Raw genomic sequence first — 26,086 nt, 5'->3', positions numbered from 1 at the left:
GCAACCACAATTTCAATGAAGTACCTAAATTTGCCCAAATCTTTAACCCCAAATTCAATGTCTAGGAATTGTTTAAGATAATTAATTCCACGTTGATCGTTTTCATCACCACAACATTATCAATGTACACAATAAGCATAGTCACCAACTCACCTATTGTTTTAACAAAGTGTGATCAGATTGAGACTAAATAAAACCGACCTTCTAAGGGCACTATTAAATTGAGCAAACCAAACTTGAGGTGACTGCCTTAAACCATACAATGACTTCTTGAGGCAATATATCTCCCCTCTCTTAAAACTAAGATAAAAGCCTAAAAGTGATGCTATGTAAACTTCATGCATGTTTCCATTCAAAAATGCGTTCTTCACATCAAATTGATAAAATGGACAAGAATAATGAAAAACAATAGATACCAATACAATAATTGAAGCTATCTTAGGCATCTTATCTACTGAAGAAAGTCTCCTTATATTCTATGCCATACATTCGAGTCTACCTCTTTGCAATTAAGCTTACCTTGTACCTTTCAACATTTCCATCTACTTTTTTTTTTGATAAATAACATCAATTCCATTAAAATAATGAATAGATACAAGAAGATCCCCTTGGAGGCGTGAGGAGCAGCCTCTCCAAACAGCAAATACACAAACTACAACAGAGAAAACATGAATGTTGAAATTAAAACAATAGTTACAATTGTGCCCAGAACAATGTTTCCCTATTTATCCCTTGTTTTGCCAAGACATCAGCAAAAGCATTAGCTGATCTCCCAACCCATTGTACTGTTATAGACATATTTCTTGTCAACCATTTGAATTTCTTTAACTCATTTTTGTAGCCCCAAGTGACATCCTCCGGATTATTTAACCAGTCTACCACTGTCTTAGAGTCTCCTTCAATCAGAAACTGCTCAACGCCCACTTCTTTTGCAAGAAGTATTCCTTGTATTGCAGCTAGCAGTTCTGCCTGGATAGAGTTCCCAACTCCTAAAGGGCCAGAGTAGATTAAGACAACCTCTCCAGCCTCTTTCCTCAGTACACCTCCCATCCCAGAGGGACCCGGGTTACCCTGGCTACTCTCATCAAAATTCAGCTTCAAAGAACCAAGAGGAGGGGGGACCCAGCTAGTCACTGCCCTTCCCTTGTAGGAGGAACAGCTTGCTACCAACTTCCAATCCTTCCAACAATCAGCAAAAGTAAAATGGTTAAATAATTCTAGAGTCTTTAAGGTTTGACTGCTTCTTCCTTTTTCTTGGAAGATTCTGGCATTCCTTTCTTCCCATACTGTCCATAACAATGCTGCTCATGAGCATCTCCACATTTTCCTTCCTCTTTTATGGGGCCAAGAGAAGAAAGAAGGGTTAAAGATTGTGCTTACTTCTGCTGGCATATCCCAACTATACCCAAACAAAGATAGAAGCCAAGCCCAGAGCTCTGCAGTAACACTACAAGATAAAAATAGATGATTACAATCTTCACCATGAGATCTGCAAAGAATGCACCAGTTTGGTGAAATACAAAGGACTTCTTGTCAACACAAAGCTCTTTTGTAGGTTGTCCATCGTGTTTACTTTACCATGCCACACTTCCCAACACAAAGCCATAACCTTGGGGGGCACCGGCCTACACCAGACTTCTTTGAAAGGGAAACTCTGATGAGAGGGAGATTGGCAGAGGAACTTGAAAAAGGAACCACAAGAAAAAGACCCTTTGGGGTGAATGGCCCAAATCCTTTTATCAGGTTTCGAGGGATCCAACCAAACCTTATCAAGGAGACATAGAAGAGTAGACAAACACTCAATTTCCTCATCCCTTAATCCTCTACGGAAACCGAAATCCCAAGACAAAGTTGGTAAGGATAAATTCGACGGAAGGAATTTTGAGATCACCTCATTTTTATACAAGGAAACAGAGTACAATGAAGGAAAAAGGTCTTTCAAAGGGAGATCTCCAACCCAAATGTCCTCCCAAAACCAAATAGAATTACCTGAACAAGCATCATACCTAACACAGCTAAGGAACTGCGGAAGAACTTAGTGAATTGCTTTCCAAGGTGTGGCTAGGTTAGCCCTCCTTGATGCACCAGCATCCCAACCTCTCTGAACATCCATGAATACTCTTCACTACTTCGTGCCAGAGTCTATCCCGCTCCAAAGGCCATCTCCACAACCACTTCCCTAACAAAGCTGAGTTCTTTTTAAACACATTCCTGAGCCCTAATCCTCCCTCCTCTTTGCTTCTACCCACAACCCCCCACTTAAATAAATGGTCTTTTTTACCTTCGCCTGGTTCCCATAGAAAATCTCTCATCAATTTTTCCAACTTCTTCGCTTCCCTAGACGGTATCCTAAAGACAGAGAGATAATAGGTAGGTAGATTCATGAGGGTAGCTTTTACAAAGTGATCCTCCCACCCAAAGAGATAACTTTTCGTCCAAACAGCTAGTCTCTTTTCTAACTTCTCCAAGACTGGGGTCTAGAACCTACTCTCCCTAGGGTTTGCTCCCAACGGAAGCCCTAAGTAAGACAAAGGCCAGGAGGAAATGGAGCACTCAAGACAGCCTGCAATCGCCTCAACCTCCTCAAAAACTAAATTTACTCCGGCTATGCAGCTTTTTCCTAGATTGATTTTCAAATTAGAGACTCCTTCAAAAACTATAATCAATTCTTTCAAATTTTCCACCTTCTCACCAAAACCTCCCTCACAGAAGATCATCAAGTCATCTACAAACTGAAGGTGAGTGACTGGAATTCGGTTTGTGCCTACTCTCCAACCCCTTATTACATTTTCCCTATCAGCCCTAGTGATAATTTAACTAAACACATCAGCTACCAAGGTAACGAGGAAGGGTGAAAGTGGGTCCCCTTGTCTGATTCCCCTACTAGCTGGAAAAAAAATCCCTCACCACCCCGTTTACTAGGATGGAATAGTGACAAGAGCTAACACAACCAGTCATCCAACTACGCCATCTTTCCCCAAACCATCTTTCCTTTTTCTTTTCTAGTAGCCTAGGATTTGGAGTATCACCCTCCCCATCCTTTCTTCGTTGACCTCCTAAGTCCTAACTTCTCTTCTACAAAAAGTCTAAACATCTCCATAACCAAATTCCAAATCCTTTCTCCTTCCTCCCCACCTTCCTCTTTATCCACCAGGTCTCCCAAGATTTCTATTTCTTTTCTTGAATCACATGAAATGGCAGTATTTAGATTAGGGCTGGTCTGACCTGTAAGCAAAACAACAAGAGGACTAGAAGAAAGATTAGTAGTAATAGGAGAAAAAACTAAAACAAAGGAGGGGAAACGTCAAGTGGACAAGAAGGAACCCGGTTAACAAAGTTGAGGCTTTTGTTGGGAGCCATCTCTTCAGAAACAACTCTTGAATTGCCTTCCAAAAGTTTCATACCAATCATAGCTTTGCTTGGGGACAGTGGATTCAACTACACCCTGACCTTGGTCTTGTTTTACACTTGGTTCTCTCCTTTCCTTTACCTGAGTGTTCACCTCACCTGAAGGATTACCTCCAAGTCCACAATCCTTATAGGTACAACCAGAGAAGCTTCTTGTGCCACACTGGAGTCACCCTCAAATAGTAGCCTCTAGACTTGTTCATGGGTCGGGCCGAGTTTTGTCTATGTATCAACAGAATACATTCAAGCCCGAACCTGAGCCCGACCCTCATATAAAGCTCGAAGCTCGGTTCCAAGCCTAAGCCCGATCAAAAATTTGAAAGCAGAAGTTTTTTTTTTCTTTTTTATTCAATAAAAAAGTATTTTGTTTCTATTAAAAACCCTTAAAACTCGAAAGAAATAAAATATCACTATTACTTGAAAAAAGAGAAGATGAACAAAGAAAAAATATTGTATATATTTTTTATTAAATAAAATATGCTTTTTATTATTTAATATATATTATCAAGTTGGGCTTAGGCTGAGCTTTTTTGAGAAAGCCCGAGCATGGCCTGGTGTTTTAGGCTTGAGCCCACGGGCCTAAAATTATGTCCAAGCCCGACTTAGAACGGGCCAAGCTGGGCCAACCCGTCAGGCTACCCAGCCCATGAACAAGTCTAGTAGCCTCATACTAGTTTCTTCCTCATAGTAAAACTTGGATCTATAATTCTATATTTGCTACCTATACTCCCTATGTTGGATTCCGCATAAGTCTCTTCCATATCATTGCCTTCCTCATCCATACTGGCCCAACCTAAGCCGAAATTTTTTCCCCTATCCTTCCTTCGGTCATATCTTGGATTCAATTTTTTTGGACTAGTGGAGTAAGACACTAGTCTTGGTTTCCAAGTGAAAATTGCTCCTGAAAGTGTTGTTTTACGAGAGCCAGTTGTTGGGATAGTTTTTTGGAAAGAAGGCAACCCAACAGGACAAACTATACCTTCTTCGCTCAACTCCATTGTCACATGATTACTTAAAGGATCACATACCATGGTCTTTGGGCCAGCTTCAGCCAACTAACATATTTAACAGATGGACCAGGCCCATTTAGATCAAAAAAGTTTGGTCTTACCCACCCTCAGCTAGGCCAAGCCCAATAATCCCATTTTTAGAGGGAAAAACACCTCCAACTGTCAACTCCCTTTTAAGACAACTATTTGGCTAGGGAGCCCCACCTCTTGACTGCTTGGCTACCTAGCTTTTAAAACAGCCACTAAGGTTTAAAACCTTCTAAATTTTCTTCTTTCCTTATAACCTCATTCGTGTTTCCCACGCAAAGGTGCCTATCCATCTGTCTTCTCAAGCTAGAAGCCTCTACTTGGGCATAGGTCTTCAGTGACTGCTTCTAAGGAGGAACTAGAGAAGGTAATTTTCCAACTATTTTTGGTCTTCCCTGAACCTCCTCTTCCTTGTTAATGAAAGCCCTCCAAAAGTTTGAATTGTCTACTACTAATTTGCCACGTAAGAATTCTGCCTCCACTTCATCATCTTCTACCTTCCGCCCTTCTCTCCACACTTAACCAACCACCAAGGTCACAAGCCAAGCACTGTAAAGGGTTCCATATGATTCAATTTTGATTCCCCTCAATATACCTTCAAACTTAGCTCCAGTCACTTTGATTGCACTTGAGTACAAATCTCCTAAGAAAACACTAGTCAGAAAACTACCACACACAGTTGCTATTAAACGCATATTGGATTCCGACCAGAGATGGAACAGGAGTCCTAAAATTCTGATTACCACTCAATCTTCATTTACCAGTTTCCCATTTGATAGAGGGGACCATCTCACAACTATCAAATGCCCTTCTTCCGTTTTAATAGCCACAGCTTTGATCTCAATTGAATCTTCAAGTAAATTTAATAGAGCTTTAGATTTTTCAAACGGAGTTAACATAATCTCTCCTTTTAGTTTGAGATGTTGGCTCACAGCTAAACTGACTTTCCTCCAGTCCTTCACCTCTTTTGTAGTCTTAATCACCATTTTTTGTTGCCAATCTCCTTTACCCTAAATGACGATAAGTTTTGAAGTCCCTATAGAACCCGTATGGCCCCCTGACACCTCTACTCTGTTGTTTACTATCTCCTTCCATCCTTTCGCTTGTCTCCCTTTCGAAATGCATAGCATCTGTTTTGCTCCTTGTCCAAAAAAATACACTCAACGTTAGATACCATCCTTTCCCATTTTTTTCTTCTTTCTACAAGATACCTCCTCTCCCTTGCATCTAGCTATTTCTTCCAATCTAGATTTCTTTTATAGGAGATCGCCTCATCCACATAATTCTTAAACTAAGCAATCACCTCCCCTACCAATAGAACTAATGCCATTTTGAGCTCCCTTATTTTAACTAGTGATAAGCCCTTCACCATCATTTCCTATGCTACAAAGGTCTTGTCTTCAATCTTTACTATCCTTTCCCACCCTGTTGCTCGAACAAAATCTTCTTCACCTGCTACTCGAACTGTTGCCATTCTCTTCAAATGCTTGCAACTCCTTGAAAACAAGGCTGAATCCACCATGACCAAGCTGATTCAAATGGATGCTCAAACAAGAGTTTCTATGATGCTTAACGCCTTAACCAAGTGACAACTCTAGCATTCTAGACTCAACATTGCAAAAGACTAGAATAAGATAGGAACTAAAGACTTTAATTAAAGAAAAGACAAATGACCCAAATGGATATGCCAAAACATTATCCAATTAGCAAACTCAAATGGTACAACATAGGGGTGATCATGGACCAGGCTTTGGACCTATGTCACTTAATACACTATATTTAATTCTTTAATATACACAGTAATTTATATTAAATGGCATATAATGTATGTAAAAAATATATGGTATAGTTTACATAAATATAATATATATTGTATTATCATTTTATAATTTTAATATATATAAACGTATATATAAAGTATATATGTCATCATCGTCATCCAAGCCTTATCCCAACTATATGGAGTTGGCTACACAAATCCCGTTACATATAAATTTTATATACATAATATATAAATATGTAGAAAGTTGGGCTAGGCCTCAACTGTTTGGCCTAGGCTCAAACCAGGAAATTTGCAGGCTTAGGACCCCTAGTACAACATAACCACAATGACTACTTTGATGCAAAAAATGTAAAGCATCCAATAAATAAATGCCATCTTCTTTATGATATTCCCAATCATCTTCTTTGAAATCAAATCCCAAAAAGCATGAGGTCTAGGGGGGAAATGTCATAGAGCAATTTAACTTTTTCTAAGACTACTGAACAACAAATTAGTATTCAGCAAACCAACAGTATCTTTGATATTTCCCTAGTCCCTTCCCAAAAATGGAAACAAGAAACCATCCAAAATCAACACTTTATCCCAACCCACAACAGTAAGTGATATGAGCAAAACAAGGTAGAGACACTAGTCATGATCTAACTCCCTTAAGTTAATAACCCAAGGAGTACTAGAATTACTTGCGACTAAAACTAGATTCAAAATGAAATGAGTACCTAAATAGGAAAATGCAATAGAAGAAGATACGTAGAATTCTTAGTAACACTACTCCCTAACTAGAATAAATAACTGTTACAGCACTCCATCTCTACTCAAACAGCTACTAATGTCCCCTATTGATGGTGGAGTAGGGGTGGGCAGAATGCCAGAATTTTGCCAAACAAAGCTCTACAGAATCCTAAAATAGACACCACGTTAACACTTCTTTTTTTATTATTATTCTTCCTAAATTAGGAAAATATGGGGAAGTAGCTTTCAATATGTACCTTGAGTGTGTCTATACAACTCCTAAAATAGACAGCATGTTAACACTTCTTTTTTTATTATTATTCTTCCTAAATTGAGGCAAAGATAGTGATGTAGCTTTCAATATGTACCTTGAGTGTGTCTAGGTTTCTTACAAAAATCGCACAACTTTTTCCCTATAATTTGCACCAACATTCTTTTCAAAAAGTTGCATCTTTGGTATAGTTGAAACAAGTGTTGAATGATCATAGACTGGCACCTAAAATATCACTCACTATGAACTAGAGAATAGGCCTGCGCTAATGTCACATCATCACGAGTAAGAATGTTTTAGTCCATCATCATCATACTCTAGGTTCAATCTAGTCGTGAACTCAAAAACCCTTTTTTTATCAATAACTGGAATTCAACACTCCAAAGAGAGATAAACAAGCAAACTCTCTCCAGGAAGATAACAAAAAAGAAAAAGTTACAGAAAACAGCCCAAAACATTTGATCCCTTCCCACCCCGTGCTTTGCCAAAGCATCACCAAATGCATTTGCTGTTCTCTTGACCCACTGAAACTTGATTTCCAGTCCTCTAGTTAGCTAATTAATCTCCCTCCTCTCATTAGCATATTTCCAAAGTCCACTACCTTCTTGTAACCAATTTAAGACCAGCTTTGAGTCCCCTTCAATGACTACTTTGTATATTCAGTTCCTTAGACTTCCTTATACCCTCCAGTACTGCATAGACCTCAGCTTTGAGAGTCTCCAAACCCAATGGGACCTGAATACAAAGAGAGCACCTTCCCATCCTCATCTCTGAAAACCCCTCCTACACCTGATGGACCTGGATTTCCCTCACTACTTCCATCAAAGTTTAGCTTTATAAGTCCACTTCCTGGTGGTGACCACACAAAACAAACTAAAGAGCGGGCAGGAGCAGAATTTGCCACCTCCAACCAGCTACTCAGCAACATATCCGTAGAGCAGGTCCCAGGATTTCAGCCAATGTACCACCCTCACTGTTACTACTTCAATAAGGCATTCTTTACTTCTTTCAACTTCAGAGAAAATTCTGATGTTGCTTTCCTCCCAAAGAGTCCAGCAAACAGCAGCCCTCACACATCTCCACATTATCCTTCCCCTTTTGTTTGACCAACCAAAGAATGAGGGGCTAAACAAACTTTGAATGTTTGGCAGTGGGGTCCACCTGCAACCAAAAGAGGAAAGAAACCACTCCCAAAGATCAGTAGCAAAGGGGCAAGAAACTAATAAGTGGTAGGACTTTCACCATTAGCCTTGCAAAGAATGCACCAATTCAGAAACAAGCACCAAAAAGGCCTTTTTCTTTAGAGTACGTCACAAGTATTACATCTTCCAAGGAAGGCTTCCCAACAAAAGGCTCCAATCCATGGAGGAATCAGTTCACCCCAAACATCCTTAACTGGAAAGTTTTGTGCAAATGGACTGGATAAAGGCAGTAGGGACTTGAAGAAAGAGGCACAAGAGAAGGTTCCAGAGCGAGTCAGGGTCCACAATCTCTTATCCCTCTCAAAGGGATCAAACACCACCCGGTCTAAGATCTAAACCAAACTCATGACATTTTCAACCTCTGCATCCCTTAAGCCTCTTCTAAGCCCCAGGTCCCAATCAAACCCAAAATTAGATTGAGAAGGAACTAGAAAACTGGACACAACCTTGCCCTTAAACTGGGAGAGTGGAAACAAGGGAATTAGTCTTTCAAAGGTATCTCACCCACCCAAGTACTCCCAAAACTTTACCTAATTCCCAGAGCAAAGGTCATACCTGATGTGCTGCAAAAAGGAAGGAAGAATGGAATGTATAGATTTCCAAGGAGAGGCACCAATAGACCTTGCCAAAGTCCCAATGTCCCCCAGCCATCATCTGCCTGACCATGAATACTTAAAATTGCCCTCTTCCACAGTTTATCCTTCTCACCTCCCAACCTTCACAACCATTTCCCTAACAAGGCTTCATTTTTCCTCCGAATGTTACCTAAACCTAACCCTTCGTCAGCCCTACTCCTAGAGACTAGTTCCCAATTCACCTTGTGATCCTTCCTCTCCTTCCCTAGTTCCCACAAGAAGTCTCTCATCAACTTCTCCAAACTCCTACTTATCTTCACTAGGATCCTAAAAACTGATAAGTAATACATAGGCAAACTAGCTAGTGTAGACTTAATCAAAGTAATTCTACCACCCAGAGCTAAATAATTCTTCTTCCAAGAGGCCAACTTCTTAGCAAATCTATCAATTACGGGGCTCCAAAAGCTCTCTTTCCTCGAACTCAAAAACCCAATTTCTCTCTGCCAACTTTCTTTGGGTAGCCATATCATTGGTGGGGCTGTTCACAAGGAGAGTCAAAACGACCAAACTGGCCCGACCCAACCCAGTTTGGTGGGTTTTTCAAAGGCATCGGTCGGTTTCACACTTGAAAACCAAAACCGACCCAAACAAAACATGTCAGGACTTGGGTAAAAAGCCACTAGCAATGAAGAATAGCACTCTGGATCCATCCTACTATTGTAATAGTGGATCATCCAGTTTCCTTGACTAAAGAGCCATTGGCTTCATGGCTACGACCGCTGAAGATGTTGATCGGCTTTTGCCTATGTGCTTATGAACCATTCGCAACTCCATCGATATATTCATTTGTTTATGAAGTAGGCGCTTCGCATTATTACTTATAGGTGTCGCGGTCTCCTTTGCTTCTCTGTGATTGGTGTTTGCTGTCGTGGGAGACGATACCGGTGTTGTCATCATCGTCTCCGCCGCCGCCGGCGATGCTGACTTTCCCGAGTCCAAGCTTAGATGTCCAGAAAATCTAATCTTCACTCTATACCTCCTCGACACCCTATTGTAGAGTGGCTTGATCATCTTCAGATATTTCTGCAACACATCTTTCAAAAATTGCTTTTCATCCATGGTTGTCTCGTTAGAGTTTTGCTTCTGTTGTTTATTTGTAGAGCTTCCAGAACCACCATCCCTAGTGAACAGGGAAATTACCGGGACCTCTTCGATTTTGAATCACAATAAAAAATTTTCCGTGGTGATGATTATCTTGTTGTTGCTTCTGTTGTTGTGTATCAGGTTGTCGGTCCTCTGGAGCTTCTTCTGTGTCAGGTTGTTGGTCCTCTGCTTCTATACATCAGGTTGCTATTGTGTATCAGATTGTGGTCCTTTGTATCAAGTTGTTGCTTCAGTCACATTGGCCTCATTTGTCTCCGTCTTCATCGTTGTTGTCGTCATCAATTTGTGCTTTTTGAAGCCTAACGTAAAGATGTGAAACCCGGTAGCCGACTTTAGCAAGGAAATGAGGAACTGATGTTTAGAGTTGGGCTAAGAAGATTTAAAAGCAAGCATGAACCTTCCTTTGAAGAAGAGATCATCAAAGGGTGTTGGGTCACTGTTCGTGATAGAAACACACTTACATGGTGAAGTTGAACTCCCCTATTCTCCGTCCACTCATACAAAGTCACAGTCATCTTTATCACCATCACCCCCAAACCGACCAACCAAATTGAAAAACCGACCCTTCATGTTTGGGTTGGTTTTATCTTAATGTTGGTCAGTTTCGGGTTACTTGTTCACCAACCCAACCTGGTCGGTTTGGTTGAAGAAAACCTATACAACCAAACTGACCCGACCCGTGAACACCCCTAATCATTGGCATTCTCTTATTCTACTATCTCTAGATGGTCAATCCCCTAATACAAAGATTCTAAGGTAGAGTACAATGACAATGATTGCTCCCCTTTCTTTAGATTATTCACCTTAAATCTTAGCTGGTAGGCACAAGCTACATTTAATGCCTATGAATGTATTAGAAACATTGTTTTACAGCTCTCATTCACAAGAAATTTCTATTTAAATGTAGTTGCAAAGAATTACTAACCATGACATCACCATGAGATTCTCTTGCATTCACCTTCCACATTTTGAGCAATGTTCTAAGAATCTTAATCACATTGTAAATCATAAAGAAAGTTGAATTCAATTGAATCGTGAATCATATCGTAAATTATAAGATTATTTCTATTTTTTTAAAACTTGTCAAAAAATTAAATATAAATATTCTAAAAGGCAAAATATAATACAAAAGTGATTCTACTTTTTTTTAATCTATATCTACCACATATGTACCTAAAACAATAGAGTTTACCAATATAAGTTTAAGATGATATAATCTAGTTTGACTTGAAAGCCAAATAATCCACATATGATGGCTCTATATCCTACATATGATTGAAAATAAACCTTATATATGGTCTTAAATAACATAAAGAAATCAATTTCTAGTAAGGTCATTAAAACAAGTCACCTTGAGAAAACTAAATATAAACAAAAGAAAATGACAAAGTTGATAACTAATCCTTTATTGAATTGATTTGAATTGTAGGAATCATATAAATCATAAGATTTATGAGTCAAATCATATGATTTTTGCAGAAAAGGATTCAGACATAGATTTGAACCGAAGCCCTTAGGATTCATGATTTAAATCATGAATCATATTGTAAATCGTAAGATCTTGATAACATTGATTTCGAGTCCTTAAGATCTAGCTCTAACTTAGAGGGTATGAGATAGCCTATCTTTCCATGCCCTCTGATATACATGTGGGATGATTATGCCGACTCCTAAAAATTGTTCCCATCAACTTTTATAGTGATTACTTGGATGTTTAGATTATCCCCAGAACCACTAGCAACACACCCGAGATCCATGCTCTACTTGGAATCACTAAACTCATAGAAGAGTTCATATTAATATTTGATGATCAGAAACAAAAAATAGAATCAAATTCAACCCTTTGGACCAATTTCCAAAAGATAATTGTAGCACTACACAAAGTACAAGAGATCACCCCTACAAGGACTGGTAGAAACTAAAAAAATAGGGGGTGCTCACTCCCCAAGAATCAACACCACCCACTCTAGAATCGCCAAACCAATCTAGAAATACCTAAGCAGTAAGCACCAAAGAAAAAATCACCAAACCTGACAAAAATGCTTCTTGATTTTTTTTGGAACAATTTCAAGAAACTTTCTTAAGCAACAACTAACCTTCAGTAATTTTTCCAAGAATCATCTAAAACAAGGCAATCCAAATGGCATTGATCAGCTTCTTCAAAACTCCATGAAAAGAAGAGAGATAGAGGAAAGGAGAACAAACGATTTGAAGAGAAAAAAAGAACAATGTGTATAAGCCTTTTTTATAGATAATGATAATTTTATTAATTAGAATAAAACACAGTATACATCATACAACTCCCCACAAAGAGGTGCGAGGTGCAGCGTCCAAACTACATAATAAAGCTTACAAGTGAGCCCAAAAGAGCTGATTCCTATGTACTCCTTGTTTGGCTAGGAAATCTGCCAGCCCAATTTCTGGTCTTCTTTCCCATTGAACTGTGACTGAAATATTTGATGTTAGCCACTTAAATCTTCTCAAAGCCCCCCTGTAAGGCCAGGCTGCCATCTCCAGTTCTTTTAGCCATCCAATAACCAATTTGGAGTCACCTTCAATCATTAAATGCTCCACTGCCAACTCTTGTATCACAGCTTGGAGTTCTGCATTAACTGAATCTCCCATCCCTATAGGACCAGAAAATAGAGCTACAATCTGGCCCTCAGCATTTCTAAAGACTCTCCCTATTCCAGATGGCCCCGGGTTGCCCAAACTACTGCCATCAAAATTTAATTTAATGAAGCCTACATCAGGAATGTGTATAACCCTTTTTCATTTATATATAACACTCTTCAACATTAAAAAAAAAAAAAAAGAAAAAGAAAAAAACGACCAGAATACTTCTAGTTGTGGTCTCCCCTAAAACAACATCAATAAACCAAGAAATAGAAAATATATCAACTCCCCATCACCTCCAATGAATATATTAAAAGCTCCTCATACTAAAACTTTGTACGAACTAGAAAAAAAAATGCATTTTTCAATCAAATCACATCCCTACACTTAGTATTTGAATTTGATATTTTTTCCACAATCATACAAAGAATCTATAGTTCTCAATAATTTAACCCAAACCTTTCTAATCCATATTAATCCTTTATTTAAGTCCAAAAATCATCCTTGAAATAGGGTAGAAATAAAGGCCCTACTTCAAGGTCTTAGACGGGCAAAACAGTGGAGAATGCAACAGTTGGAAGTGGAAGGTGACTCCAAACTGGTAATAAGTTGGATGCAAGCAAGAAGTTTGGGTATGTGGTCTTTCAGGCAACCAACCGCCAAGGAAATTTTGAACTTAGCAAGGGACTTAAGGGTGCAGTTTAAATGGGCAAGAAGATCAGCAAATGGAATTGCCGATGCTTTAGCTAAGCAAGGAGTAAACAGGGAGGCTTTGTTTTGGGCTTGTTTGTAGGATTGTTTATGTTTTTGGATTCTCTAGCCATCCCTTTGGGTGGTGACAGATGTACTTTTTTAATCTCATCAATGAAAGTTACCATTTCCTATCAAAAAAAATGTCATCCCTAAACCCTACTTAGCCCATGTTTAGCCTCCGAGAATTATCCTTGGGTCATACCAGTCCTACATCAAAGAGCAAGTTGAATCTAATGGCAATTAGTTTATGTTCCATATGAGTTTATCCATACATAAGGCCAATGATTACAAACTTGGACATCAAAACTTTCAAGGAGGAACCTAATGCATTGCTAATAAACAAATTTCTTACCACCTAGAGAATCCAAAATACCAAAGTCTTCAATATGGAATGTAGGAAAAAAGAAGACTGCGCACTTCATTCTTAAACTAAAACAATAATTTGCTGAATTGTTAAAGGCATAGTTGTTGAGGTGATGCCTAGGCAGGTGCCCAAGTGACATGCCTATACCTAGGTAACAAGATATTTACTTGGGAGGACGGGGAATATTTATATCACACCCTTTCACATACATGTTCAGCACCTTCTTAGGCAAGGAGAAAGGCAATACAGCAAGGCTGACACCTTATGTCTGTCTTGCCCTTCTCCTTGCCTAAGAAGGTGCTGAACATGTATGTAGAAGGGTGTAACATAAATATTGCATATATAATAATTATCATAAATAAATAAATAAATAAATATTGCATATATAATATTCTTTTTTTGAAAAGTAAAATAAAACTTTCATTAAAATAAAAAGAAGATTCCATAAGGAAGGTGATAAGATATCACCCAAGAGAAAACATGATTACTGACTCAGAAACCCCACCAACTACAAGACTTAAAATAAAAAGAAGACTTCAACACGATCATCAGCAATCCTATCGGAACCAAGGCCCTAATCTTCCCCTTCAAAAACCTCCTCCTGATTGTTGCCATCTTCATTCCACCTCCCACCTCTGTTTTTCTTCTCCTTCTGGGTTTCTTCTCTCTTCTTCCTCTCAAACTTTTCAAAGGCTTTCCTAGCAAATTCCTCTCCACCCCAGAAAAACAGACCCACGCTTTTGCCAACCTCTACATCTTTTTTAGTCGCTTCCTCAATGGAGATACTTCCTGAATTCACCACCTTCCTCCCACAGATTTTATTGCAATCTCATTCCACCTCCCACCTCTGTTTTTCTTCTCCTTCTGGGTTTCTTCTCTCTTCTTCCTCTCAAACTCTTCAAAGGCTTTCCTAGCAAATTCCTCTCCACCCCAGAAAAACGGATCCAGGCTTTTGCCAACCTCTACATCTTTTTTAGCCGCTTCCTCAATGGAGATACTTCCTGAATTCACCACCTTCCTCCCACAGATTTTATCGCAATCTCTTACAATGGAAGCAGAATTATTCCCTATTGATTCCCCCCGCTGTTGAGTCCCCAATTGCTGGTCCTGGTTAGAACCAACCCGGAGATCCTTACCATCGGCATCTCCGGATGTCATCTTTGAATAACTTCTGTTCCCTCTCTTGTAGACCTTCTTGAATTTCTTATTCACTAGGCTATTGACTTGACACTTTAATTATTTTAAATATGGTGTGTTGTACTATGTTACTGAATTTAATTGATTGTACTGGATATGGAATATTGAAATTAATGATGAAGAGTGAAATTGAAACTTAACCCTATTCCCAAGACATTAACAAACTAGAAAATAAAGTTGGAAACACTCAAAAATACCAAAATCCAAAACACCCAAAAATTATGAATTGCCCTTGGATGATGAATTGGGAAAAAATTGATTTCTTTCTCCATGGATTCTTTCCCTGGTCCCATGCTTGCCTTACTTCTCCAAGGTATGATACTGTATTTCCCTAGGCCACTCTAATCTAGAGTTGGAATGTGACTACAAGTGGTATCTAGGTGTATGTTGCATGAGAAAAGAGGTCTATGGATGTAAAAGTACCAAATTTAGCTTCAAGTTAGAATACTTTGTTCATCCAGTTGAGGAGATCAGCCAATGAGATGGCAGATTCTCTTGCTAGAAGTGGAATAGACAGGGTTTTATAGTATTAGGAACCTGAGGTAGGCAGGTTGTAAATTTCAGGTAGGCAACAGTTTCCCTAATAGGAATGGATTTCATATTGCACTATTATATTTAACAATTAATAAAAGACTTACCAAATCCATTAATGACCAAATAAGAATATCAAGCAAAGATGAGTCCCCCCCCCAAAAAAAAAGTAATTGGCTATTTGCAAAAGGGGAAAAAAAGTAGACACCATATGACTCGTCATCTTTGTCCAAACATTGGACTTTCTCAAGTGTATTTTATATCATAAACTCCTCAGCATTAGCCATAAATACAAAGATGATTTGTCAGGAGATGACTTGGGAACAAATATGCCTGCCATCTACACTTTCTTGCTATTTTCCTGTGATTATCCACCTTCTCCCAACCCACCAAATCTCTCACTCTACAATTAGGCCATTTATCATTTTATAAGTAACTATAATCTATTATTTATTACTAAAATTAACAAACAAATCCATGCACACTTGGAACACACAGATGTAGATATAGATATTAACAGATGTTATGAGATGCTGTCGAACCCGTATATTTTTTATTTTGGCAATCTTGTGCTCCAGGTTCTTGTTTTCAATCAGCATAATAATTATTTAGGTTCAAGAGTTTCACCCCTCCGTATTTGAGCTGAATTGGTAAAACAAGGTAATAAGTAGAAACAGATGCTCTAAGGATGTTCCTGCAGCTACTTGGCATTGCTTAAGGCATATCTGAAATGTTTACGCAGTTGAAGTTGGGCAACAAATTATATGAAAATGAGAGCCAACATTTCTTCATAATATTGCATAGATCAAAATGCAGACATTTTGAAAAGTCACATTTAGCTTGGAATTTGACTATAACTTCAGCTTGCTAGACAAAATCCAAATACCAATTCCAGCCTCTTATAAAATGAGAAGCAACTTATTGCAACTCAGAAAGTGTAATCATTCATACCTTCTCAAGACCACCCCGCGATGTAACCTCCACAAAAAGTCGATGTAGATCTAGAGACTTCCCACCCATGGTAGGTACCCTGTAAAATGATACAATGGAGAGATTATCAAAATAAACATTGACTCTCTTTTCTTTGTAACCAAGCAGATAATTAATGGGTGAGTAAGTGAAAATGATTTTCACTTTGTTAGATAACAATCTGCATAGACAGTACCAGCTTGACAAACCAGATTCTTTAATGTTTAGTTTCCACCCATAAGAAACATCAGTAGTTCTCCTCACATCCATACAGTCCAACATGACCCATGGACAAATTATACTTAAGTTACCAATTTTTTCCTCATGTATACAGCACAAATGGACTTATAACATGGAAAAATCTTTAGAAGTCAATATTGTCTAGTTACAATAGAATTCCAGTGGGGAAAATGCCTTAGCTGATACAGATTTTCATGTTAATGCATCAATGTTCTGTTTTTTGGGTAACTTATCATCAATTTCATTAAGTAGTGGAAAATAGAGTATACATTACAAAGGCCACAAGCAGTACCAAGCGCATCATCATATTGTCATATTTCCCTGTCTTAGTAATGTATAAGATTCTGTTTACATTACATCAATCCCCATTAGTGTCTGTGACACCCCAAAAAATTTGCTCTCTACCGGTCCCCCTGTCCTGCTAGAATATTGACCATTCCATTTGCTGATCTCTATACCCAACAAAAATTGCATTCAACTCTCTTGAATGCCGCTTGCTTCTCTGACCAGAACATTGAATGCATCAATGTTCTGTTTCCACAAGACAAAGTGTAGCTCAAACATATTACCAAAAAAGAGTGCTAGTTGAACACATGCTCTAATGGGATAGGAAGAGATAAATGAAACTAAAAATAGAAAAAATGTATTCAGTGAAGAATAATGCAAAGTCCTGTTTCAACCAAAATGAGATAAATCAAGCATCTCAAAACACCAAAATATTAGAGCACTCCAAAACTAAAGTGGAAAGAAACGCCCATGAAAATTCTCTAGACCATGTCTGCTGCGATATTTAAGGGGCAGAAAGTTATATTTTCACTGAAGGGGGGAAAATATAGCTGAATGTTTTACACTGAGAACTTTGGCACCCCTTTTACAATGAAAAAAATGGAGCCGTAAGGGGGGAACAAAAAATGGAATATGCGTGATGAGTAATTGATGAAAAAGATCTGAGGCTTCAGTTCTGATCCCATCTTCAGACATAAATAACTTGCATTTTTTACTTGTTCTGCAACATAAATAACTTGCTATTGACTAGCTTGCCCAGCAAAAAGAAGATATTGTGTGATGTGCGCAATCAAAGAAGGGTGAAGACGTTGATCAGAGCAGAGCAAATACCCCCCTCCCCAAAAAACACCCAGAAGAAGCAAAGTTTCTCGGGAAAATAAAAAAGTCAAAAAGATGACATTTTTCGACACAACAACGTTACGCTAAGATAAATGCGGGGAAGCCCAAGAACCACCATACGAAAAGATGTAATCTTTTTCAGGAAAAGAGAACAAATACCATTTTTCTTTTGATAGTCAAAGAGAACAAGTACCAAAAAATGTATAGATGATTGCAATGACCAATCTTCTGACATGTAAAACAGGAATGCACAGAAGAACCAGTGCACATTTTTGGAATGAAAAAGCGCATAAAAATTTTTAAAAAAAAAAAAGAACAAAATGTATTTCAAGTTTCAAAAGACCCATAAAACTCTATATGGATCAAAACATTAGGAACAGAAAAACCACCTCAAGGAAATCAAGCCCAGAATAAAAACAACAAATCAAAACCCATAACAAAAATAACAGAGAAAATCCAAAATAACTTTAAGAACGTCGTGATCAGCGGAACCCAGGTGGTACCAAGAAAGGAACTCAGTAGCGAAGAAGAGAGTTTTGGACTAAAATGCTGACATAAAATATATATATATATATATATATATATATATTTCAAAGACCCATAAAGCTCTATATGCTCCAAATATTCAAAACACGGAACAAAAACACACAAAAAAAAGAAACAAAAAAAAAAATCAAACCCAAAACAAAAACAACAGAGAAAACCCAAAATAACCGTAAGAACGTCGTGATCAGAAGAACCTGTTTGGTACCAGAAAAGTAACTCAGTAGCGAACAAGAGTTTTGGACTACAGATGCTTACATAAACTTAGTTCCAAGCGACCTGTGAAGATCCTTAAGTGTTTCCATGAACATCTCTGCATTTTGAACAACTTCCTCATATTCCGCAACTGGCGAAGGATAGAGCTTAGAAGGGTCTGAATCTTCATTTGTGTTGTTGGATGGCGTTTGTGGAGACACTGTTGTTTTTGTAGTTGTAGCTGTAGTGGGGGGAGTAGGCGTTGCTGTTGAGTCCTTGGAGAGATGGATGGACATTTTAATCAAAGGTAAAGGGGAGATGATAGGAAATAGAAAATAGACTAATGACAAAAAGAAGATGATTTTTGCTAAGTTTCTTTGTAAGGGGGATGTATATGGTCTAGACCTTAGATAGGAAAAAAACCCAAAGGTATAAGGGAGGAAAAGTGAAGAGATAAAAACCAGCAACTGGGTTTTTTTCGGTAAGCAAAACCAGCAGATTGTTTAAGGTAGACAGAGTGGGATCTGGGTTGGAGAAATGAGAAGGGTTAGCATTCAGCTGTGGGTTAAGGTTAATATTTAACAAGGATATATTGGGCTAAGGGCTAATAAAGGTAAAGAAAGAAATAAACCCATTAATGACTTCTTTGTTATATCTTTTCAGTTTTTTATTGTTTCTTTGGACCTTATCTTGCATTAGTTTTCACTCAAAGTGAAGATACAAGATTTATCATCGCTGTTATATTATTATATTATACTAAAAAAAGTGACAAATAGAGCGGGTGAATCTTAGCATTTACTTTAAGGTGGGAGTGATTCCATTACCTTCTTTTTTTTTTATTTTGAGATCATTACGGTGTGAAAATCGAGGGATTTTACAAATATGTAAGGAATATGTATTTTATTTTGCCCAATGAGCAGTACTGAGGTGGCCGGCTGAACTGAATGACTTATTACTTAGTACTTTTGTTTTTTTAATGAATGAACCAACAAGTATAATGGCATGTTGGGTTGCCCAGTCATAGTGATATTATCTCTAAAACTTTATGATATAATTATTTTATTGACTAAAGAGTAAAGAAAAAGCAATAATTCTTTCAGCTCAGCAATTTCATTTTCAGCCATTATCAAACAGCCCCGAGTCGTCTGATTTTATCTTCTTGTTGAAAAATAATTGTTAGCTTCGCATTGGTGATAAATGAAATCTCACCAGTGAAAATGAAAATATTGGTTTTAACTTTGAACCATTATAAGCATTTAAAGTTGTGATTGTGTTTGTGACTGTGTTTTGAATCACACAGAATCATAATTATCGTTACGTTCTTAGTTCATTTTTTGAATTTAATACATTGTTAATTTTTCTGTATGATTCATATGTATATAAACAATTCATCTATCATCATTCAATTTTCATCGTGCAACTATTTGTTTATATGAACAATAATATACAATATGTTAAAAATATAATATAACATGCAAATATATATACATATATATAATAATGTTTACAAGTATATATAATTTTATATTTGCTCATTGTTAGGAATTAGGGTCATGGAAACTTGGAAGAAAACTTATTTACCCCCTACTCAGTTTTATTGAGTTTAACAAAGCCTTGGGTGAGAATCTACAACCAATAAAGTTGAAGGAGAAACCATCTATGAGACATTTAGAAGATGAGGGTGCTAGTTCAGAAAATGTTCTTTGATTCAAGTGTGAGCAAAGTGTGCCTCTAAAGTGCCTCATTGTATCGCACACATGCGTGCGTGCGCGTTGCACAATAGCAAACATCCATATTCTACTCTTATATTTCTAAGGAGTGTAAATAAACTCCTATTTAAAATTTAAAACAAGTTTACTAATTTTCTAATGTGGGACAAGTTAAAAATGAAAGAATGGTAGGATCCATCTAATGGACGCCATAAAGGTTGCGGAATGGGTGGGGCGAATTTCAAAAATTTCCTACCTTCTCCCAACTGGGAATCATATTCCCTGAATTTAGAATACAATATTCAAGGATCTACTTGAACCCTAATCAAACCAGATCTGTACCAAAAGATAAATGGGAGGATTATACCTGATCCGGAGAAGCAGTATCTCCCAAAGTTGGTGTTCACGCCCAAAGAATGCTCCAAGATCTGTCCCTGCTGAAGATGACACAGCTGTGGATGGAACAGAACCAGCAGGGTGCGTCCTACACACTGGATCCTTCACAAGAATCCCCTGGATGTACTAAACACTGAATTCTTTCAGTCTTTCTTGCAAGACTGATGTCAAGAACTGGTTTCTTGACTTTCTTTTCTGCAAAGATCGAATCTTGCAACAATGCAGATGGCGGCGGCAGGAGGAGATTTCCATAAACGAAAAAGCTGAACTGTTTTCTTTTCTGGAGAGAATGAGATCTAATCTCAATTCGCAGGAACCTTTCTTGCTTACCAAAACCCCTTGGATCGAAATCTTATTTCTCTCTCTTGGTTCATTCGAAATCTCCTCTCTTTTCTTCTTGATTAAGAAATCTCCTAATTAGGAGTTATCCCAATCCAAATCAGTATTTGGATAGGGGATAATCTTAATCCCTTTCCCAGATAGAGTTAGCTTACTCCTGATCTTATCAGGAGGTTACCAGATTCAAATCTGATTTGAATTTGGTCTCTAAGAGTGGATAAGGCTAAGAGCCCAATCCTTTTTGCTAACTGCAATCTCAAATTCGCCCCATTGATGGGTGATCATATCAGCCCACTTCGAAATGGGCTTTAGGCCCATTAAGTATTCAGTGTTTAATTAGTTTCCAATCTGCTGCCCAGTTGGGCTTCTTTGTATGGCGTGGGACCCAAGCATTGATCTACACACCAGCCACATGGGTTCGGCCCAGCCTTTAATACAAGGCCCAGCCAAATTCACTGAAAATCTCAATGAACCCCTTGAGTCCATCGTATGAACCCTATGGGCCCAACACTAACATTAAGTGGTCCCTGGGCCAAGCCATCTTATAAAAACCCAGGGACTGTGGGCAGGTGCAAGATTAGCCCATCAGGTATTGTCCTAAATGGTCTTACACTTAACCTCTCAGCCCTTAATGATCAAGCACTGCCCGACAAGAGAGGACCTCTCCCTCGGCTGCAAGGAACAGTGCCGCACTCTCCTCTCACATGGATCCCGGGAATTAAAACCATTTGCAAACATTTTGAAACCGTACATATATATGTAAATATATTAATTTTGCAAAAACAAAATTCCAGCGATTGAAATCAACTGCCGGCAGTTTGGTTTCCATCAGAGAGAGTGCATTCCCGATCATTACCCTTTGTCCGACAAAGTGGCTGATTCTGTCACTATGACCACCCACTCAGATGAATTCTCAAACTGCCCCAACATACCCAGGTTTTGATCCCCACCAAGGATCTCACTGATTGGCATATCAAAGGCAGTCTGATCCAGCACCTAGTGAAGTGTCATAATCGAGTCTAGGGGTCAGGTGTAACTTTCCAGTTTTGCCCATCTATCTCCAAGGTCCAGGGCAAGACTGGAAATCTGGTCCGGTTCAAGGATTCAAGTAATCCCATGCTGTATGTGCCTCGGGTCTTACCCTGATGGCTGAGACAGGCCATCCCAACACTTGGTGGCACACCAGTATCAGCCTTGGCAGGATAAATCTCCCCAGACATATCCAACGGCTGTGAACATTTAAAACTAACATGAGTCTCTACAAATGTCCAGTTTTAGGGTTTTGCACAGAATTAAACCAAACAACATGAATCAAACATGCACTTTATTTATTTCCACTAAATAACAAAAGTACATCAAAATGATTGAAGCTAAGGGCATACAAAACTGTCTAACAGCTCCCACTTGCACTTAGGTCCAATCTGGTACAAGCCGGAGTCCCATACTTTCCACGTGTTTCTCAAACACCTTCTGTGTCAGTGGCTTAGTCAATGGGTCTGCCACATTATCCGCTGATGCTACCTTTTGAATTAGGACGTCCCCTCTACCAACGATCTCCCGCAGTACATGGTACTTCCTCTCGATGTGCTTTGACTTCGAGTGGGCCCGAGGCTCTTTAGCCTGGGCAATCGCTCCATTGTTGTCACACAACAACGGGATGGGTGATGTGCTGGATGGAATCGCTCCCAATTCGTGTATGAATTTCTTCATCCACACGGCTTCCTTGGCAGCTTCACTTGCGGCAATGTACTCGGCCTCGGTTGTGGAGTCTGCAGTGGACCCCTGTTTGCTGCTTTTCCAGCAAACAGCACACGATCCTATCGTGAAAACATACCCAGATGTAGACTTTCTATCATCTGGATCCGACTGGAAATCGGCATCGGTATACCCTAGAACTTGCAGTGAACTACCATCGAATACCAGACAAAACTCTTTCGTCCTTCGAAGGTATTTGAGTATGTTCTTCACAGCAGTCCAATGCTCCTGTCCTGGGTTTGCCTGGAATCTGCTTACCACACTCACCGCCTGAGCTATGTCCGGGCGAGTGCACAACATGGCATACATGATGCTCCCCACAGCTGAGGCATAGGGAACGTCTCTCATGCTCTCAATCTCCTCAGAAGTCTTGGGAGACATCTTCTTGGAGAGAGTGACTCCGTGCCTGAAAGGAACGTTTCCTTTCTTGGAGTTTTCCATGCTGTATCTTTTGACAATTTTGTCAATGTAAGCAGCCTGGGATAATCCAATTATTCGCTTCGATCTATCTCTATAGAGTCGAAGACCCAGTATGTATGAAGCTTCTCCAAGATCTTTCATGGAGAACTGCTGTGATAGCCACACCTTGACCGAAGTCAACATTCCTACATCATTCCCAATGAGTAGGATATCGTCCACATACAAGACTAAAAAGGTGATCTTATCCCCACTGGATTTCCTGTAAACACAGGGCTCATCCGGATTCTGCTCAAAGTCAAACGTTTTGACTGCAGAATCAAAACGGATGTTCCAACTCCTAGAAGCCTGCTTAAGTCCATATATGGATCTATTAAGTTTACATACCATGTGTTCCTGACCAGCAGCAATGAAGCCTTGCGGCTGCTGCATGTAGATATCTTCACTAAGATCTCCATTCAGGAACGCTGTTTTGACATCCATTTGCCAAATCTCGTAATCATGGTACGCTGCTACAGCTAGCAGGATCCTAATGGATTTAAGCATGGCCACCGGTGAAAAGGTTTCCTCATAGTCGATGCCTTCTTTCTGAGTATACCCTTTCGCCACCAAACGAGTTTTAAAGGTCTCAATCCTGCCATCGGGGCCCTTCTTCCTCTTGTAGATCCATTTGCAACCAATTGCTTTTACCCCGGAGGGTGGATCCACTAGAGTCCAGACTCCATTGGTCTCCATTGAGTCCATCTCGGCTCTCATGGCCTCCACCCACTTCTGGGAGTCTATGTCTAACATAGCTTCCGCGTAAGACACGGGATCCTCTTCACTAGTCAAGGCTTCCACCAGGTAACTATCCTGGTCATAACCATATCGGACTGGTGGTCTGGATACCCGGGTGGACCTTCTAGGTTGGTCATTACCTGGAACTTGTGGGTCATCTCCCACTGCTCCTGAGCTCTCCTCATCAAGAACTATTTCCTGACGATGGGTGTCCAGGATGTAATCGGATTCTAAGAATCGGGCGTTTCGACTGCAGAACACTTTCTGCTCACTTGGGTCATAGAATAGATAACCCACCGAATCCTTTGGGTAGCCTATAAACAGGCAACGGCTGGTTTTAGATTCCAACTTGTCCGCACTTGTTCTTTTAACGTGTGCAGGACAACCCCAAATCTTCAAGTGTCTCACACTTGGCTTCCTTCCGGTCCAAAGTTCATATGGAGTTTTCGGAACTGATTTGGTTGGAACCCTATTCAGCACGTAGGTAGCAGTCTCTAATGCGTATCCCCAAAAGGATGTGGGTAATTCTGAGCGTACGAGAAGTGACCGGACCATGTCTAATAAGGTCCTATTTCTCCTCTCTGAAACACCGTTGAGTTGAGGTGTAGCAGGAGGAGCTAGTTGTGACACTATCCCATTGGCCTTTAAGTAGTCCCTGAATTCGTCAGAGAGATACTCGCCACCTCGATCTGATCGAAGGGCCTTAATTTCTCTCCCTAACTGTTTCTCGACTTCCTGTCTGAACTCTTTGAACTTTTCAAATGATTCAGACTTATGTCTCATTAGGTACACGTAACCATATCGTGAAAAATCATCTGTAAAGGTGATGAAGTACACGTGTTGATTCCGTGTCCTAACACTCAGGGGACCACATACATCAGTATGTATTAGGTCAAGTGTGCCTGCACATCTTTCAGGCTTACCGTCAAATGGCCGCTTAGTCATCTTACCTTGGAGGCAAGGTTCACAAGTGGGAAGATTTTCTACGGTTAGAAAATCCAAAGGACCATCCTTTACCAGTCTTGTGATTCGGTCGACACCGATGTGGCCAAGTCGGTAATGCCAGAGGCACGTGAGATTTACTGTATCACGAGTCCTTTTCTTGGGATTTTTGACCGACGTAGTTTCGGTTAAGTTAGTTTCCAAAGAAGGATGCAGAACATAGAGACCGTTCTCTAGCTCCCCGCATGCGATGAATTTATTATTCCGTTTAACAGTAATCATATTACTAAAGTAAACAGTATATCCATCAGCACACAATTTTGAAACAGAAATTAAATTCCTTCTCAAGTTCTGTACATAAAGACAATCTTTAAGTACAAGGACTCCTTCTTTAAAAACTAATTCTACGGTTCCTATTGCCGTAGCTGCAACACTTGCAGTTGTTCCCAAGAACAGTGTCACTTCACCTTCACTCAGCCTTCTGCTAACTTTGAACCCCTGCAGTGAGTTACACGCATGAGTTGAAGCCCCGGAGTCAACACACCAGGACACAGAAGTAACTAACATATTAGTTTCTATGACACAAGTTTCGATATTACCTTTCTTAGATTCCAGGTAGGTAGGACAGTTCCTCTTCCAGTGGCCGGTCTGCTTGCAGAAGTGACAGACATCAGATGCCTTGTTCTTCTTCTGCTTCTTGGGTTTGGTAGTCTTCTTCTGGGGCTTCTTTGCCTTTCTCTTTCTCTTGCCCGATTTGTTAGCTTCAGCAAGCATAACCACAGGCTCATCCTTCTTGAGTAAATCCTCGGCCCTCTGCAACATATTGCTGAGTTCCTGGACGCTGACATTCAGCTTATTCATATTGTAGTTCATAGTGAACGCATTGAAGGAAGAGGGCAAAGAATTTAGGATGGCATCCACTTGCGTGCCAAGATCTAGCCCGGATCCAAGAGCTTCAAGTTCGTTGATGTATCCCATCATCCGAAGACAATGGTCATGAACTTTCTGCCCTTTGGTCATCTGCGCGGTCATGAACAATTTCAGGACCT

The 26,086-nt window shown here is 39.4% G+C and overlaps 1 protein-coding gene across 1 annotated transcript in view; it reads right to left on the bottom strand.

The window, feature by feature from the left end:
• LOC104594344 (high mobility group B protein 10) overlaps window positions 1-19,291 on the bottom strand; it is a 32,239-nt gene extending 12,948 nt beyond the window's left edge. Inside the window, exons 1-2 of the mRNA XM_010254600.2 lie at window positions 18,766-19,291; window positions 16,582-16,660 (exon numbers count right to left, since the gene is read on the bottom strand). Of these exons, the coding sequence (XP_010252902.1) occupies window positions 16,582-16,660; window positions 18,766-18,998 (312 nt within the window). The 5' untranslated portion in view covers window positions 18,999-19,291. The remainder of the gene's footprint in view (window positions 1-16,581; window positions 16,661-18,765) is intronic.
• Window positions 19,292-26,086: the final 6,795 nt, after the last annotated feature.

This window comes from Nelumbo nucifera, chromosome 1, assembly GCF_055504915.1.
Source record: "Nelumbo nucifera cultivar China Antique chromosome 1, China Antique-T2T, whole genome shotgun sequence".
In the NCBI taxonomy this organism is placed as follows: Eukaryota; Viridiplantae; Streptophyta; class Magnoliopsida; order Proteales; family Nelumbonaceae; genus Nelumbo; species Nelumbo nucifera.
The sequence above is the reverse complement of the archived record's forward strand: the minus strand, read 5'-3'. Positions and strand labels throughout refer to the sequence as shown.